Raw genomic sequence first — 15,850 nt, forward strand, 5'->3', positions numbered from 1 at the left:
GGAAAGGGACACTTTTCATGTCATGTTGCTGCAGGATGGTGGTGGGAACACCTGGAAAACGGGCCGCTCCGATACAACTCGCCTTCCTTCATCACGCTGTGTTGTATCGAGGGCTGGGATGTTTGCTTGTAAAATGACAGAAAAGTGAACAAACATTGAAAAACACGACAATGAATTCAGCGCTCAGAGTTCTTACCAAATTCCTTGGGGACCGTGATGGAGTAGAGGCAGAGCTGACCGGCCGTGTAGTTCTGGGGGTAGTTGGGGGACAGCACCACCCCTTCCGACCCGGTGTACTGGCCTCCACAGGGAGCTGCAAGGGAAGAAGCCCAGGATGACCTGGCTGTGGGGGCGCTGCGGGCGGAGACAGGGCCCTGAGCGCCGCAGCGGGAGCCAGGGTCACCCGGAACCCTCCCAGGGGGCCGGGGGCACAGACAGGGCCGGGAGCACCGCAGCAGGAGCCAGGGTCACATGGAACCCTCCCAGGGGGCCGGGGGCACAGACAGGGCCGGGAGCACCGCAGCAGGAGCCAGGGTCACGTGGAACCCTCCCAGGGGGCCGGGGGCGGAGACAGGGCCGGGAGCACCGCAGCAGGAGCCAGGGTCACCCGGAACCCTCCCAGGGGGCCGGGGGCACAGACAGGGCCGGGAGCACCGCAGCAGGAGCCAGGGTCACGTGGAACCCTCCCAGGGGGCCGGGGGCACAGACAGGGCCGCGAGCACCGCAGCAGGAGCCAGGGTCACCCGGAACCCTCCCAGGGGGCCGGGGGCACAGACAGGGCCCTGAGCACCGCAGCGGGAGCCAGGGTCACCCGGAACCCTCCCAGGGGGCCGGGGGCACAGACAGGGCCGCGAGCACCGCAGCAGGAGCCAGGGTCACCCGGAACCCTCCCAGGGGGCCGGGGGCACAGACAGGGCCGGGAGCACCGCAGCAGGAGCCAGGGTCACGTGGAACCCTCCCAGGGGGCCGGGGGCACAGACAGGGCCGCGAGCACCGCAGCGGGAGCCAGGGTCACCCGGAACCCTCCCAGGGAGACTCCAGAGCCTACTGTGTGCTGCCACCCAAAATAAAGGAGAAACAAATACTTACCAGATTAGAATAAAAGTCAGTTAATTGAGCTGGGGGGACATGACATCATGTTAAGGCCTTTCTCAGACATGCTAAAATAATCATGGAAACCTCTCTAATAATTAATAATAATAATAATAATAATATCAGGTTCCATGAGGACAAATTCTTAAATTATTGAAAAGCCGCACCAGCCATTTCTGGTTGATGTCAATCGTTATATTAATTGTAGAGAGACATAGATGAGGTCAGTTTTTTACTGTTTTAATATTGCTACAGGACTAAAAGAAAAAAGATTTCTCTACAGTTTTTCTGTTGTTATTTTAACCTTCGAACTCACAGATCTGGTTAAAGAGCATCATGCAGAATTACTAATGTGTCCGGGTCTCTCTCAGAGCTTGATTTCAAGCTGAAGGTGATGGACACAGGGAGAGGGATTAGGCAACTAGAGAAACTGACAGACACAGACAACAGTGTGGGGGTACGAGAGGGAACGGGGGTGTGGGTGGGGGTAGAAGAGGGTGGAGGGGGGCACATGGCGATGGAGGGGAGACTTGACTTGGGGGGGGAAGATGTGTTATAGATCTTATACCTGACACTTGTATCTTCTTATTAGCCAACGTCCCCCCAGTACATGCAGTGAACAAGTCAAGTCAGCAGAACCATCTGGAGCGTCAGGCAGATACCATAGCGGGGTGTGATTACAGACGGATGGTATTTGTGTGTGAATGTGAGCGGTGTGGGGTGTTGATTACAGACGGACAGGTGGTGTCTGTGTGTGAGTGTGAGTGGTGTGGGGTGTTGATTACAGGCAGACGAGTGGTGTCTGTGTGTGAGTGTGAGCAGTGTGGGGTGTTGATTACAGACGACGGTGGTGTCTGTGTGTGAGTGTAAGCAGTGTGTTGCACTGTCCCTCTCATCTGTGACTAGAAACCTAGAAGGGGAGGACTAAGGTGTGCGTGTTCGATCAGCCCCCAGCACAGTTCACAAGACAGCGTGAGTTCCTGGCTACTCAGCGTTTCTCCCCAACCAGATCGACAGAAGGTGCTGGAGCACCAGCCCCTTCACAGCTGTGACTCACAGGCAGAAGGGACGCCCCGTGGCCGCTGAAAAGATTCACGGAGTCTCTATCAATCTACTTCTATCAATGTACACAGCCTTTACATGTCTGCATTTGTATGTGCTATGCACAGATTTTATATCGATTTACACAGACAAGAAGTGTGTCTGTCCCTGTGTGTGTGTACGTGTGTTTACAGGAGAGTAATTTACGTATGTAAAATGTGATTGTCAATACTTCCAGAGTAAGAAATAACAGTAATAGATAGAGAAACGGAAGTTTGAGGTTCCTGTTTACTAATTTGAGTGAATGCTATTTCTTAGGCCCTTCCAAATCTATGAGATTATTGGGGTATTCATGAAGGATATTTGCATTTAAATACAATTTATATAATTCCTATGAGATGCAGTTCATATGAACTCTAGTCAATGTGACCCACGCGTGGATTGTTGAGGTGAGAGGAGGGAGACCGAGGCAGACCCCTGCATGCGCCCTGACCGGGTCCACCCAGCAAGCCCCTCACTGGAGGTCAGCTTTGTTCTCAAAGGTGGATCTCACCTTTCAATGTGGATTTTATGAACTTAATTTCTATATAAGGGATTACAAACCATTGCTGTTTAATTAAAACATTAATTTTAGTGTTATGTGTGTACATATAGCACCTCTGTATATTTAACGTCTGTAGTGGAGAGAGGGAGGGAGACAGAGAGGGACACTCCTGGTGTGGTTAACTGGTACCTCTTACGTGGCTCAGGGCGAGAACACAGACAACAGCATTAAAAATACCAAAGTATCGAAGTGAGAGAAAGTCACCCCCTCCAGAGACCCGGGGGGGATGGCTCAGACCCTGGCTCAGGCGATGGTGGAGGAATGTCACGTGTGTGTCCCCCAGGCTCTGCGAGCAACCCAACCACAGGCTGGAGGACACAGTGCCGAGGGGCGGGGCTGCTCAGCAGTGGGAGTTCAGGCTGGAGGACACAGTGCTGGGGGCGGGCTGCTCAGCAGTGGGAGTTCAGGCTGGAGGACACAGTGCCGAGGGGCGGGGCTGCTCAGCAGTGGGAGTTCGAGTCCCACAGGCCAGCCGGCGGCGACGGGCACCGTGTCCGTGCGCACGTACGTACCGCTGCAGGAGGGCAAGGCGTGGCTCCAGGCCGGCTTCCCGTCCACGCCGATCACACACGTGATGGACGAGGGGTCCACGATCTTGTAGCCAGAGTCGCACTGGTACGTCACGGTGGAGCCCAGTTTGAAATCGGTCCCGATCCTCGTCCCGTTCATGATGTTCCCGGGGTCGAAACAGGCTTCCCGGGGTTTCTCTGGGGAAGAGAAGGACAGGGGCTCTGTGAGTGTGGGAAACAAGCTGCTGGTGTGTTGGGCTGTCTGGTCACTTTTTTTTAGAGCCTCGGAAAGGGCCCGTCATGTGAGAACTGCTCAAGAAATACTTCTCAATGGAAGAATGAGCAGGTTGTTAATTAGCAATCAAGTTAATAATCACATACACCAGAAATGGTCGAGTTATATTAATAATTAGGTATCAACACAATAGGAACACTTCATAAAATTATATTTCTTATTTTTGAAACTACATTTTACTATAGAATTGTCATTGAATTCCTTTCATTTTGGAAAATAAAATGCAGCATTCTATTTTTATATATCTACCCCTCCCTTTATTTTTACTATAGATTTTAATGCTGAATCAAAGACATTGATTGATTCTGGCAAAACTGAAGTTCATTTCTGACTTTCACGACTGTGATTTCAGTGCCTCCTGCCTTCTCCGGAGGAGGAGTCTGGCCGCACTCCGTGTGTAAAGACTGTTCCTCCCCTAGCAACCGTCTGTGCCCTGAGAAGGTGTCAGGAGGAGGTTCTGACTTCCGCTGCCGCCGCCCGGCTCATGTGACCGTCAGACCCCACAGGTGAAGCAGTGACTAGTCCCCACGCGCCAGGCCCTGCACCCGGACTGTGCTAAGTACTCGACGAAGCCATTGTCATTGTGACAGCGCTCGGTGGCTCCGGAGCCTGCAGGCACCAGCACGCACCGCCCGCTGCGTGAAATCCCGCCCTGCCCTGCGCCTCGCGGGAAACCACGGATCTCGCCCACGTTGAACTGGAGCGCCGGGAGCTCCAGGTGAGGGGCAGAGCTGCCAGAGAACTCCCCGCAGAGACCTGGCCGCAGAGACGGCACTCACTCCACACGCACGTTCCCAGGGATCAGCCCAGACGGCCTCTGTGCTCTGTCCTGTCACCGGGCAGTTAAATCCAGTTCCCTTTTGGCAGACTTAATATTTTGAGCGTCCTCGCTCAGCAGACCCCTGCGGACACCTCTCCGTGTAAGGACCCCCAGGACTGCGGACACCTCTCCGTGTAAGGACCCCCAGGACTGCGGACACCTCTCCGTGTAAGGACCCCCAGGACTGCGGACCACCTCTCCGTGTAAGGACCCCCAGGACTGCGGACCACCTCTCCGTGTAAGGACCCCCAGGACTGCGGACCACCTCTCCGTGTAAGGACCCCCAGGACTGCGGACACCTCTCCGTGTAAGGACCCCCAGGACTGCGGACCACCTCTCCGTGTAAGGACCCCCAGGACTGCGGACACCTCTCCGTGTAAGGACCCCCAGGACTGCGGACCACCTCTCCGTGTAAGGACCCCCAGGACTGGGCGCACCCGTGATTTCGTCGTGGGAGCTGCGTTCTGTTTCCGCGCATCAGACGTCCCTCACTCCGTCCCAGAGTGCCTTTCCTGTCGGAAGCTGGTGGAGGCGAACCTCAGAGATCTCCCCACGATCGACACAAGTTATCCGAGACTCTCCTCTTCACTGAGTTAGCTTAGAGTTACAGAAACACTACGAGGTGCACAGACATGCGTGTGTGTGTGTGTGTGTGTGTGTGTGTGTGTGTGTGCACACGTCTGAGAATGGGGTAATACTGACAGGCTGAAGCATAACTTGAGGAGATAATCAATGTTTCAGTTCTTCTCCTCTGGGTTTGGCCGTCCTTTCTCCCACAGAAAGCTTACCCACCCGACTCCTGCTCTGGTTGAGGAAGAGCACGTGCTGCCGTATGCAGCAGTGTCCTGGGGAGTGTAAGGAACGCAGGACTTTATCTCCTGGCTGTGATCCACGTTGACCACGCTGATTGACTGTCCACCTCCGACCAGCTGGTCACTCTGCAGCGTGGCACTGGGGAGAAGGCGTCCTGGGCGGTGGTGGCAGCGAGCTGATACTCTTACGCCATGGCACCCTCCAAGGAATAGGTGAATTGTACAGAGAAGAAGAGGGAAAGCGGAGACATGGAGAGGGCCTGTCTCACTGTCTTTACCCCCCATTTCCCCAACTTATTCATAACGATCTGTTCGGCATCAGACCAACAGAGACTTCTGCGGGCAAGGGATGATGACTGACCTATTGTAGGGACCACTCAGTCTGGGCCACGTGCATGCTTTGGTGAAAATGCAACATACATAAGTCAGTATCACATATTTTGTCTGTGTGTGTCTGTGTGTATTTATTTATTTACTTCATTCAGTAAGAGGAGGGGAGGCAGAGAGACAGATTCCCACATGCGCTCCAACTGGGATCTACCCAGCAAGCCCATCAGGGGGGATGCTCTGCCCATCTGGGGTGTTGCTCCATTGCAACTGGAGCCAACTTTTAGCATTCTCAGTGCCTGGGGCCAATTCGCTCCAATCGAGCCATGGCTGCAGGAGGAAAAGAGAGGAAGAGAAACAGAGAGAGAGAGAGAGAGAGAGAGAGAGAAGGGGACAGAGAGAGAAAGGAGAGGGGAAGGGTGGAGAAGCAGATGGGTGCTTCTCCTGTATGTCCTGACTGGGAATTGAACCTGGGACATCCAAATGTCAGGTTGTTCTGGGAGAAACAGATTCATTTTCTACTTGAAACCATATAAAACTAAATACAAGTCCACTGAAGAGTTAAGAGAAATAGCCTATTTTGTTTTAAGAGTAATAATGAATAACTAACACAAGAGTTTAAGTACAAGTCCATAGTTCTGTTACTTTTTTACAAAGCACTACGTACGGTGCAACAATATCCAGCAAAGTCCTTTTCTCTGATTCTTTACAACCTATTTTGCATTTTCTTTGTTCACTTGAGAAACAGATTTGAAAACATATTTGTTTTATGGGCCCAGCAGCAGAATACTTGGTTAGGGTGCATTTTGTTTGTACTGGTCTAGATGCAAGTGACAGGGCTCACTGGGTCCCAAACGGAGCAGGAGACCCTGCAGTGGGGGCCACAGGGGTCAGCTGTGCGGGGGGTCCGAGCTCCTCGTCCAGCCCACACCAGCACCGTTCCACCCGGAAGAACAGGTAAAACCAAGCTGCTCTGAAGCACTTCAGCGTAGCCATCCCGAAGAAACAAGTTAGAAGCTATGAATACGCATCTCAAGGTCATTCTTAAATGACATCAAATTCTTCTGTGCACAGATTGTAATTTATTTTTAAGTGAAGATGAGTTTGGGAGAACTTTTCCTCATTTTTTTCTCCTCTTTCAGCGAAAGTAGCAATGTGTCTGAAACGCCTTCTCCACCTGAGTGACCAGACACCCTTCCCCAGACAAGACCGACCCGGAGGTGTGAGCATCTTACGTATCAGACAGACGGACAAGAACGTCTAAAGAAATGCTTACAAGGCAAACGACCCTGGTACGAGTGCCCTCCACGCCGACCCCGGTACCTTTAAACTCAATGGCGAAGCCGGACAAGCCCACGGAGGCGTCGCTCCGGAAGGCCAGGTAGAGGCTGTTCCCGCTGCTCTCGATGCGCTCGGGGGCTTGGGAGCCCTGGAAACTCCCGATCAGGGGGCTGTTGGAGTCCTGGCCCTCGTAGATGTGCAGGAAGTCGTAGCTGGGCTCCATGTTGAAGCTACAGAGAGAGAAGGGCGATGTGGCTCACCCCCGCCTCCCGCCCCTCGCCTCCCGGACTGGGACGTGGCTCACCTCCCGCCTCCCGCCTCCTGGACTGGGACGTGGCTCACCCTCGCCTCCCGCCTCCCGCCCCCCGCCTCCCGGACTGGGACGTGGCTCACCTCCCGCCTCCCGCCTCCTGCCCCCCGCCTCCCGGACTGGGACATGGCTCACCTCCCGCCTCCCGCCTCCTGGACTGGGACGTGGCTCACCTCCCGCCTCCCGCCTCCTGGACTGGGACGTGGCTCACCTCCCGCCTCCCGCCTCCTGGACTGGGACGTGGCTCACCTCCCGCCTCCCGCCTCCTGGACTGGGACGTGGCTCACCTCCCGCCTCCCGCCTCCTGGACTGGGACGTGGCTCACCCCCGCCTCCCGCCTCCCGGACTGGGACATGGCTCACCTCCCGCCTCCCGCCCCCCGCCTCCCGGACTGGGACATGGCTCACCCCCGCCTCCCGCCTCCCGCCTCCCGGACTGGGACGTGGCTCACCCCCGCCTCCCGCCCCCCGCCTCCCGGACTGGGACGTGGCTCACCTCCCGCCTCCCGCCTCCTGCCCCCCGCCTCCCGGACTGGGACATGGCTCACCTCCCGCCTCCCGCCTCCTGGACTGGGACGTGGCTCACCCCCGCCTCCCGCCTCCCGGACTGGGATGTGGCTCACCCCCGCCTCCCGCCTCCCGCCTCCCGCCTCCCGCCTCCCGGACTGGGACATGGCTCACTCCCGCCTCCTGTCTCCCGCCTCCCGGACTGGGACGTGGCTCACTCCCGCCTCCCGCCTCCCGCCTCCCGGACTGGGACGTAGCTCACCCCGCCTCCCGCCTCCCGTTCCCACCCCCACCTCCCGCCTCCCGGACTGGGCTGTTGTGTAATTCTCAAGAAGGAGTACAATCCAAAAGTTAAATATAACTAAAACGTCAAAATAGGAGTAACTGTAACAGCTTCCAATTGTAGCGAAAGCTGGGCATAGTGTACAAGACTGTCGTGTTCAACGTGGTGTGATTTCTGTGCTGCAAAGACAATGGACCCCAGCAACATGGACAGAACGCCCCTCCTCTGCACCCGCGAACTTGCTAACGAAATGAGGTTCAAAAGAACGGGCTCAGGAGGATGAGTTATCAGCGCTGTGTGGTGTTTAGGGGACTGTTTTTAGTCTTGGAAACGTGTACTGTTAGCAGCGCTGAGTTTTCTCGGGTATGAATGAGAATACTTCTTGTTTGTTTTCCTCTAAAAATGTCACTGGCTCCCCTGGCTCAGCTAGATGGGCCAAATGTCACGTGACTCAGACTTGACAGCGCCACACTGGGGGAGCCTCCCTCGTCGGGGGCCAAGGGCTGTCCTGGGGAGTCGAGCGGGATGCACTGTGGAGATGCAATAGCCAGCACACACTTACAGAGACGAGAGGCTGATGAGAAACTGCAGGAAGCCTATCTTTTTTACTTTTCTTGGATACTCTGTAAATCGGACCTTCTCGTGTGGAACACACGTGTGAAGACCGTATGTGGCGGTCATCGTGGCCTCATCACGTGTGTCCTGACACCACCAGCAGAATGCGCCCAGAGTCCTGGTGCCTCCGCCATGCTGCTTGCGGCCCAGTGCCCCCTCCCTCGGGCAGGAGAGCTCGGCCTGGCGCGGAGTGGAGTGAGGGACCCTGTGAGGGAGCCCTGAGGTATTTTTCGGTCTGACAGGTGCGGTCCCACGAAACGGAGGTGCTCGACGGGAGACGGTACCTTTTGAATATCAGGGCGATGACGAAGTCCGGGTTCACCTTGATTCTCCAGTCACACTCCTTCCCAGGGGGGTACGGCTGGGGGTAGTTGGGGGACAGAATCACCCCCACGGGGCCGGTGAGGTCCCCTCCACAGGCAGCTGTCACGGGGGAGGGTGGGCAGAGAGAAGAATGCCGGTCAGTGTGAAATGAGACATCCCGGGATTCATCAGCAGCGTGTCGAGCTATTAAACAATTATCCGGATGAAATTTTAAGACCCAGGGAGTCTCTATATTTTTCCAAGCGATTGTTAACCAATTTTATATACTGCCCCCCCCCCCCATTGATAGGGAGGGTTGCCTAAGCTTCGCAACGTGACTCGGTTAAACTGGGCAGATGACCCTAACTGCCCCGGCTCTGGCCACGCACACTGCACGGACACAAATGCGAACACCTGGACAGGAACACCAGTCCCCACAGACTCGACCTCCTGGTCTTGGGAGCTCTCTGGGGGTCTCTTACGGTTCAGGACGTCACGCCACTGCTCACGTATTCTGGAAAGCGAGCTTCCCGGCTACGCAGTCGCCCACGTCTGCTCACCCCACGCCTGATGCCGGCACAATGGTGATCATTACAAGTATCCCAGAGACACTCGGTGAATAAACAGGTCCGTGTGCGCCCCTGTCCTTCTCAGGCCTCTGCTGAACGTAGGGCTGGCTTCCCTGCGTTTCACTGTGAGGAGCCCACACGGAGTGTCAGTGACGTCTCACCGTGTGCTGCCTCACAGGGGCTGAGTGGGACCACGACCCGGAAAACACACTCGACCAGGACGCTCCCCGAGGTCCCCAGCGGGCGCCAGTCGCTGACAGCTGCGAGAGGCAGCCTATTCCCATGTCATCGTGTATTAGTTACTGTGTTGCTTGTTCTCTGTGAACCTGACTGCCCCACCCGCATTACTACCAGAAAGCAGCACTCATTGTCGGTGACCCCAGTAAATGCCGTGTTGTTCCAGTCATGACATTTTAATGACCTGTGTTCACATTTACACCCGTAAGGGGGGAAGCAGGCAGGTCGTTACTGAGAGGCAAGCAAGCTGCTTTTTCTCCTTGCACCTGAAAATGCTGAAGACCATTTCATCTCTTAGGCGAGAATTCTGTGAAGCCTTCTGTGAGGTGGGAGGTGATGGCCGCTACCAGCTTCCGGGGAAGACACACCCTGGGCCTGACCCTGCACCCTGCGTGAACACGCCGGGCTTGCCGAACTCCCTGTGTCAAATGCTGTAGTTCCTCACCAGGCTGCTTTTGAAAATCACCCAGATCAAACCCCTGTATTCCCTCTGACCTGCTTCTAATTTCACACCCTCGGTCACATATTCACTTGGAGAATGTGTTAGCAGGGCAGGAAACACCCTGACAGGTGACCGTTTCTCCCTGCACACACACACAAGCGACTTCCGTGCAAATGAGATGAAGGTGCTCATTCTGCAGGCGTCTGAGGCGAGGTGGACGCATCTTTAAATATCTGACAGTCCTGAGAACCCCTTCCCTAAGAAGAACGGTAACAAAGCCCAGTACTTTCGTTATCATTTCAGTCCCAGCAAAGGCAAACTCTAAACAGAAAATAATTTTAAAAAAATTATTCAGATATACACTCGAAAGTCTTATGAAGTAATGTTCACACACCCACCCACACACACACACAAAGTGATAAAACACACTTGTCTCTGGGCTGACGTTTCACTTGAACAAACCACGTGGAGAGAACGGAGCCCAGGGTTCTTCTACCGCTGTGCACAGACGGGGCCACCAGAAATTCCACGCCGGTCTGTGGAAAGGATGTGACCACCACGATGTATGGAGATTACAGACCCAACGATCTTAGTCAAACTAGCTTACACTGAGGGTGAGTTCTGACTAAGGGACCCAGAAATAATGCTTCTATTTTCACTGAAACGGTTGAAAACCACTGCACGGACTCTCCCAGGACAGAGGACAGAGTCTGGGCCCTCGGTGGGGGCGAGGGCGTAAGGAGCCCACACAGGTGCAGGACAGGGCTGAGCGGGAGAGAGGGGGTCCCTAAGCACCGGCTGAGCGGGGGAGAGGGGGTCCCTAAGCACCGGGGCGGATGCTGGTCCACACGGGTTGTGAAAGGTCAAACATGGCAGTTCGGGGCATGGGCTGTGGGGTGCTCCCAGCAGGCGGCGTTCGGGAAGGGACGCAAACACTGGTCTCAAAGAAACGAAGGGGACATGTCCGTGGATCCACTCCCAGGGGGCCGTGCTCAGTGAGTTAGAGACAGGCGTCAAGTGGAATTAAGCAGCACTGTCTGGCTGGGTCTGTTCCCTCTTTGGATCCAGTCCTTTTCATTTGAGCCTCATAGGCTTTAATTACAGCGCTTGCAAATTATTCTGGGAAACATGAAAATTTAGTTACAAAATACAACTCAAAATGTCTTAAAAATTCTCCACCGGGAAAAGACAGAGCGATGGGATCCACAAACTGGTATCCATCCACCACCTCTGCTTCTAAACATCAGGGTCACCCCCCCATGTGCAGCATCCACCACCGCTGGTTCTAAAGGTTAGGGTCACCCCCCCCATGCAGCATCCACCACCGCTGGTTCTAAATGTTAGGGTCCCCCCCCCCGTGTGCAGCATCCACCACCTCTGGTTCTAAACGTTAGGGTACCCCCCCACCGTGTGCAGCATCCACCACCTCTGGTTCTAAAGGTTAGGGTACCTCCCCCCGTGTGCAGCATCCACCACCTCTGGTTCTAAAGGTTAGGGTACCTCCCCCCGTGTGCAGCATCCACCACCTCTGGTTCTAAAGGTTAGGGTACCTCCCCCCGTGTGCAGCATCCACCACCTCTGGTTCTAAAGGTTAGGGTCCCCCCCCATGTGCTGCATCCACCACCTCTGGTTCTAAACGTTAGGGTCCCCCCCCCATGTGCTGCATCCACCACCTCTGGTTCTAAAGGTTAGGGTACCCCTCTCCATGTGCAGCATCCACCACCGCTGGTTCTAAAGGTTAGGGTCCCCCTCCCCCCGTGTGCAGCATCCACCACCGCTGGTTCTAAAGGTTAGGGTACCCCTCTCCATGTGCAGCATCCACCACCGCTGGTTCTAAAGGTTAGGGTTCCCCCCCATGTGCAGCATCCACCACCGCTGGTTCTAAATGTTAGGGTCCCCCCATGTGCAGCATCCACCACCGCTGGTTCTAAAGGTTAGGCCCCCCCCCGTGTGCAGCATCCACCACCGCTGGTTCTAAACATCAGGGTCCCCCCTCCCCCCGTGTGCAGCATCCACAACCTCTGGTTCTAAATGTTAGGGTCCCCCTCCCCCATGTGCAGCATCCACCACCTCTGGTTCTAAATGTTAGGGTCCCCCCCCCCCGTGTGCAGCATCCACCACCTCTGGTTCTAAATGTTAGAGTCCCCCCTCCCCCATGTGCAGCATCCACCACCGCTGGTTCTAAAGGTTAGGGTCCCCCTCCCCCCATGTGCAGAATCCACCACCGCTGGTTCTAAAGGTTAGGGTCCCCCCCTCTCCATGTGCAGCATCCACCACCGCTGGTTCTAAAGGTTAGGGTCCCCCTCCCCCCGTGTGCAGCATCCACCACCGCTGGTTCTAAAGGTTAGGGTACCCCTCTCCATGTGCAGCATCCACCACCGCTGGTTCTAAAGGTTAGGGTCCCCCCCCCATGTGCAGCATCCACCACCGCTGGTTCTAAATGTTAGGGTCCCCCTGTGTGCAGCATCCACCACCGCTGGTTCTAAAGGTTAGCCCCCCCCCCCGTGTGCAGCATCCACCACCGCTGGTTCTAAACATCAGGATCCCCCCTCCCCCCGTGTGCAGCATCCACCACCTCTGGTTCTAAATGTTAGGGTCCCCCCTCCCCCATGTGCAGCATCCACCACCTCTGGTTCTAAATGTTAGGGTCCCCCCCCCCGTGTGCAGCATCCACCACCTGTGGTTCTAAATGTTAGAGTCCCTCCTCCCCCATGTGCAGCATCCACCACCTCTGGTTCTAAAGGTTAGGGTCCCCCCCCCCGTGTACAGCATCCACCACCACTGGTTCTAAAGGTTAGGGTTCCCCCCCATGTGCAGCATCCACCACCGCTGGTTCTAAATGTTAGGGTCCCCCCGTGTGCAGCATCCACCACCTCTGGTTCTAAAGGTTAGGGTCCCCCCCCCATGTGCAGCATCCACCACCGCTGGTTCTAAATGTTAGGGTCCCCCCGTGTACAGCATCCACCACCTCTGGTTCTAAAGGTTAGGGTCCCCCCCCCGTGTGCAGCATCCACCACCTCTGGTTCTAAACATCAGAGTCCTCCCTCCCCCCGTGTGCAGCATCCACCACCTCTGGTTCTAAATGTTAGGGTCCCCCCTCCCCCATGTGCAGCATCCACCACCTCTGGTTCTAAATGTTAGGGTCCCCCCCCCGTGTGCAGCATCCACCACCTGTGGTTCTAAATGTTAGAGTCCCTCCTCCCCCATGTGCAGCATCCACCACCTCTGGTTCTAAAGGTTAGGGTCCCCCCCCCCCGTGTACAGCATCCACCACCACTGGTTCTAAAGGTTAGGGTTCCCCCCCATGTGCAGCATCCACCACCACTGGTTCTAAATGTTAGGGTCCCCCCGTGTACAGCATCCACCACCTCTGGTTCTAAAGGTTAGGGTCCCCCCCCCCGTGTGCAGCATCCACCACCTCTGGTTCTAAACATCAGAGTCCTCCCTCCCCCCGTGTGCAGCATCCACCACCTCTGGTTCTAAATGTTAGGGTCCCCCCTCCCCCATGTGCAGCATCCATCACCTCTGGTTCTAAATGTTAGGGTCCCCCCGTGTGCATCATCCACCACCTCTGGTTCTAAAGGTTAGGGTCTCCCCCCGTGTGCAGCATCCACCACCTCTGGTTCTAAACGTTAGGGTCCCCCCCCGTGTGCAGTACCCCCCACCTCTGGTTCTAAATGTTAGAGTCCCCCCCATGTGCAGCATCCACCACCTCTGGTTCTAAAGGTTAGGGTCCCCCCCCGTGTGCAGCATCCACCACCTCTGGTTCTAAATGTTAGGGTCCCCCCCCGTGTGCAGCATCCACCACCTCTGGTTCTAAACGTTAGGGTACCTCCCCCCGTGTGCAGCATCCACCACCTCTGGCTCTAAAGGTTAGGGCCCCCCCCCCGTGTGCAGCATCCACCACCACTGGTTCTAAGGTTAGGGTCCCCCCTCCCCCCATGTGCAGCACCCACCACCTCTGGTTCTAAACATTAGAGCCCCCCCCCGTGTGCAATGAGCCCCTCACCCACCCCAGTCTGGGGAAGAAATCTATGTTTCTGCCCTAACAGGTCAGATGTTAAACCATCCCACGAGACAAAGAGCCTGGAAACGGCCACCCTGTCTGTCCATCAGAGCAGGACGCGGCCCCCAGTGGCCTCCTGCCAGCGTGGGTACGTGTCTGCTGGTCAGAGGTCCTTCGCATCCCGACGTGGAGAAAGGGGTTCATGGGCCCTGGAGGAAACAGAAGGCGGGGAGACTTTCCAGGGACACTTTTCTCAGGACGAGGAGACCCTCCGGACAGGCGAGTGCCCTCCGGTCCGGAAAACCCGTCTGCTAAGGCTGAACTGGAAATGCCAAAAGGTGGTGTGTCCATGGTGGTGACCCCTGGGCAGGAACCGAAGTGGGGAATCCAGGCAAACGAGGGGACACGTTCGCAGATGACAAGCTGGTGAGAACGTGGGTCACACAGAGATGAGAGGTTAGGAGATTTCATAAAAGGGAGGGAGAGAAAGAACAGCAAACAGGAGGGAAATGCACTAACCACAGAAGAAAACGCAGCCCTGGCCGGGTAGCTCAGTGGGTAAGGCGTCGGCCCCGCACACCAGAAGTTGCGGGTTCAACCCTGGGTCAGGGCACCTGGGAGAAGCAATCCGTGAGTAGCCAGCTAAATGGAACAACTAAGTGGAACGAAGTAATACTTCTCTCTCTCTTCTCTCCTCTCTTTCCTCCCTTCCTCTCTCTCTCAAATCAATGAAAAAAAAATGAAGAAATGAAAAATAAAAGGCAAGACAGAACTGAGAGCAGGCCAACAGGAGAGAACACACCCACACGGCCGAGAAGAACGTGAGTTCAGCTGCAGCTGAACCTCACTCCTGATTTAAAACACCGGTTGACACACCGAGGAGACAGCGCTTTCTGCTCACGGTAAATTAAAAGATTAAGAAACAGCATAGGCAGTGATTTCTCCTTTGGAAAACATTTTTAAAGCTCTAGAAACAGTCAGTTTGCAGAGATAAAGGATTCATCAATAATTTGCAGATGCTTTGCCACAGGAGCGTTCCCTGCAGCGACCCTCGTGCAGAGAGAGACCGGGACCTGCACGCAGAAGGGGCCGGCAGTGCCCCCAGAGGCTCGTCCACACGCCCTGCATCCACACGCCCTGGCAGGGCACACGGAAGGGGCCGGCAGTGCCCCCAGAGGCTCGTCCCCACTGCCCGGGCGTCCGCACGCCCTGGCAGGGCACATGGAAGGGGCCGGCAGTGCCCCCAGAGGCTCGTCCCCACTGCCCGGGCGTCCGCACGCCCTGGCAGGGCACACGGAAGGGGCCGGCAGTGCCCCCAGAGGCTTGTCCCCACTGCCCGGGCATCCACACGCCCTGGCAGGGCACACGGAAGGGGCCGGCAGTGCCCCCAGAGGCTCGTCCACACGCCCTGGCAGGGCACACAGAAGGGGCCGGCAGTGCCCCCAGAGGCTCGTCCCCACTGCCCGGGCATCCGCACGCCCTGGCAGGGCACACGGAAGGGGCCGGCAGTGCCCCCAGAAGCTTGTCCCCACTGCCCGGGCATCCACACGCCCTGGCAGGGCACACAGGCTCACAGGGACGCGCTCGGGCGCACCGGTGAGCATGAAAGGGCCACTTACAAAGATCATCGAGCAGGGGCTACTTCACACGGGGCGCACGCAGGTGGCACCTCCATAAAATAAGCGTGAGGCTCACTTATGCTGGTCTGCGCCAGCAGTAACTGCCTCCAGGTAAAGAGATGTCAGGTTTTTTCCTCCTCTTTTTTTTTTCTTAACTGTAGATTATAAAACTTCGGCAG

General features: G+C 56.1%; 1 protein-coding gene across 1 annotated transcript in view; it reads right to left on the reverse strand.

Moving 5' to 3' along the window:
- Positions 1-15,850, reverse strand: part of CSMD1 (CUB and Sushi multiple domains 1) — a 1,658,614-nt gene that overhangs the window by 219,643 nt on the left and 1,423,121 nt on the right. Inside the window, exons 28-31 of the mRNA XM_066237815.1 lie at positions 8,780-8,918; positions 6,824-7,011; positions 3,250-3,444; positions 197-313 (exon numbers count right to left, since the gene is read on the reverse strand). Of these exons, the coding sequence (XP_066093912.1) occupies positions 197-313; positions 3,250-3,444; positions 6,824-7,011; positions 8,780-8,918 (639 nt within the window). The remainder of the gene's footprint in view (positions 1-196; positions 314-3,249; positions 3,445-6,823; positions 7,012-8,779; positions 8,919-15,850) is intronic.

This window comes from Saccopteryx bilineata, chromosome 6, assembly GCF_036850765.1.
Source record: "Saccopteryx bilineata isolate mSacBil1 chromosome 6, mSacBil1_pri_phased_curated, whole genome shotgun sequence".
NCBI classification, from domain to species: domain Eukaryota; kingdom Metazoa; phylum Chordata; class Mammalia; order Chiroptera; family Emballonuridae; genus Saccopteryx; species Saccopteryx bilineata.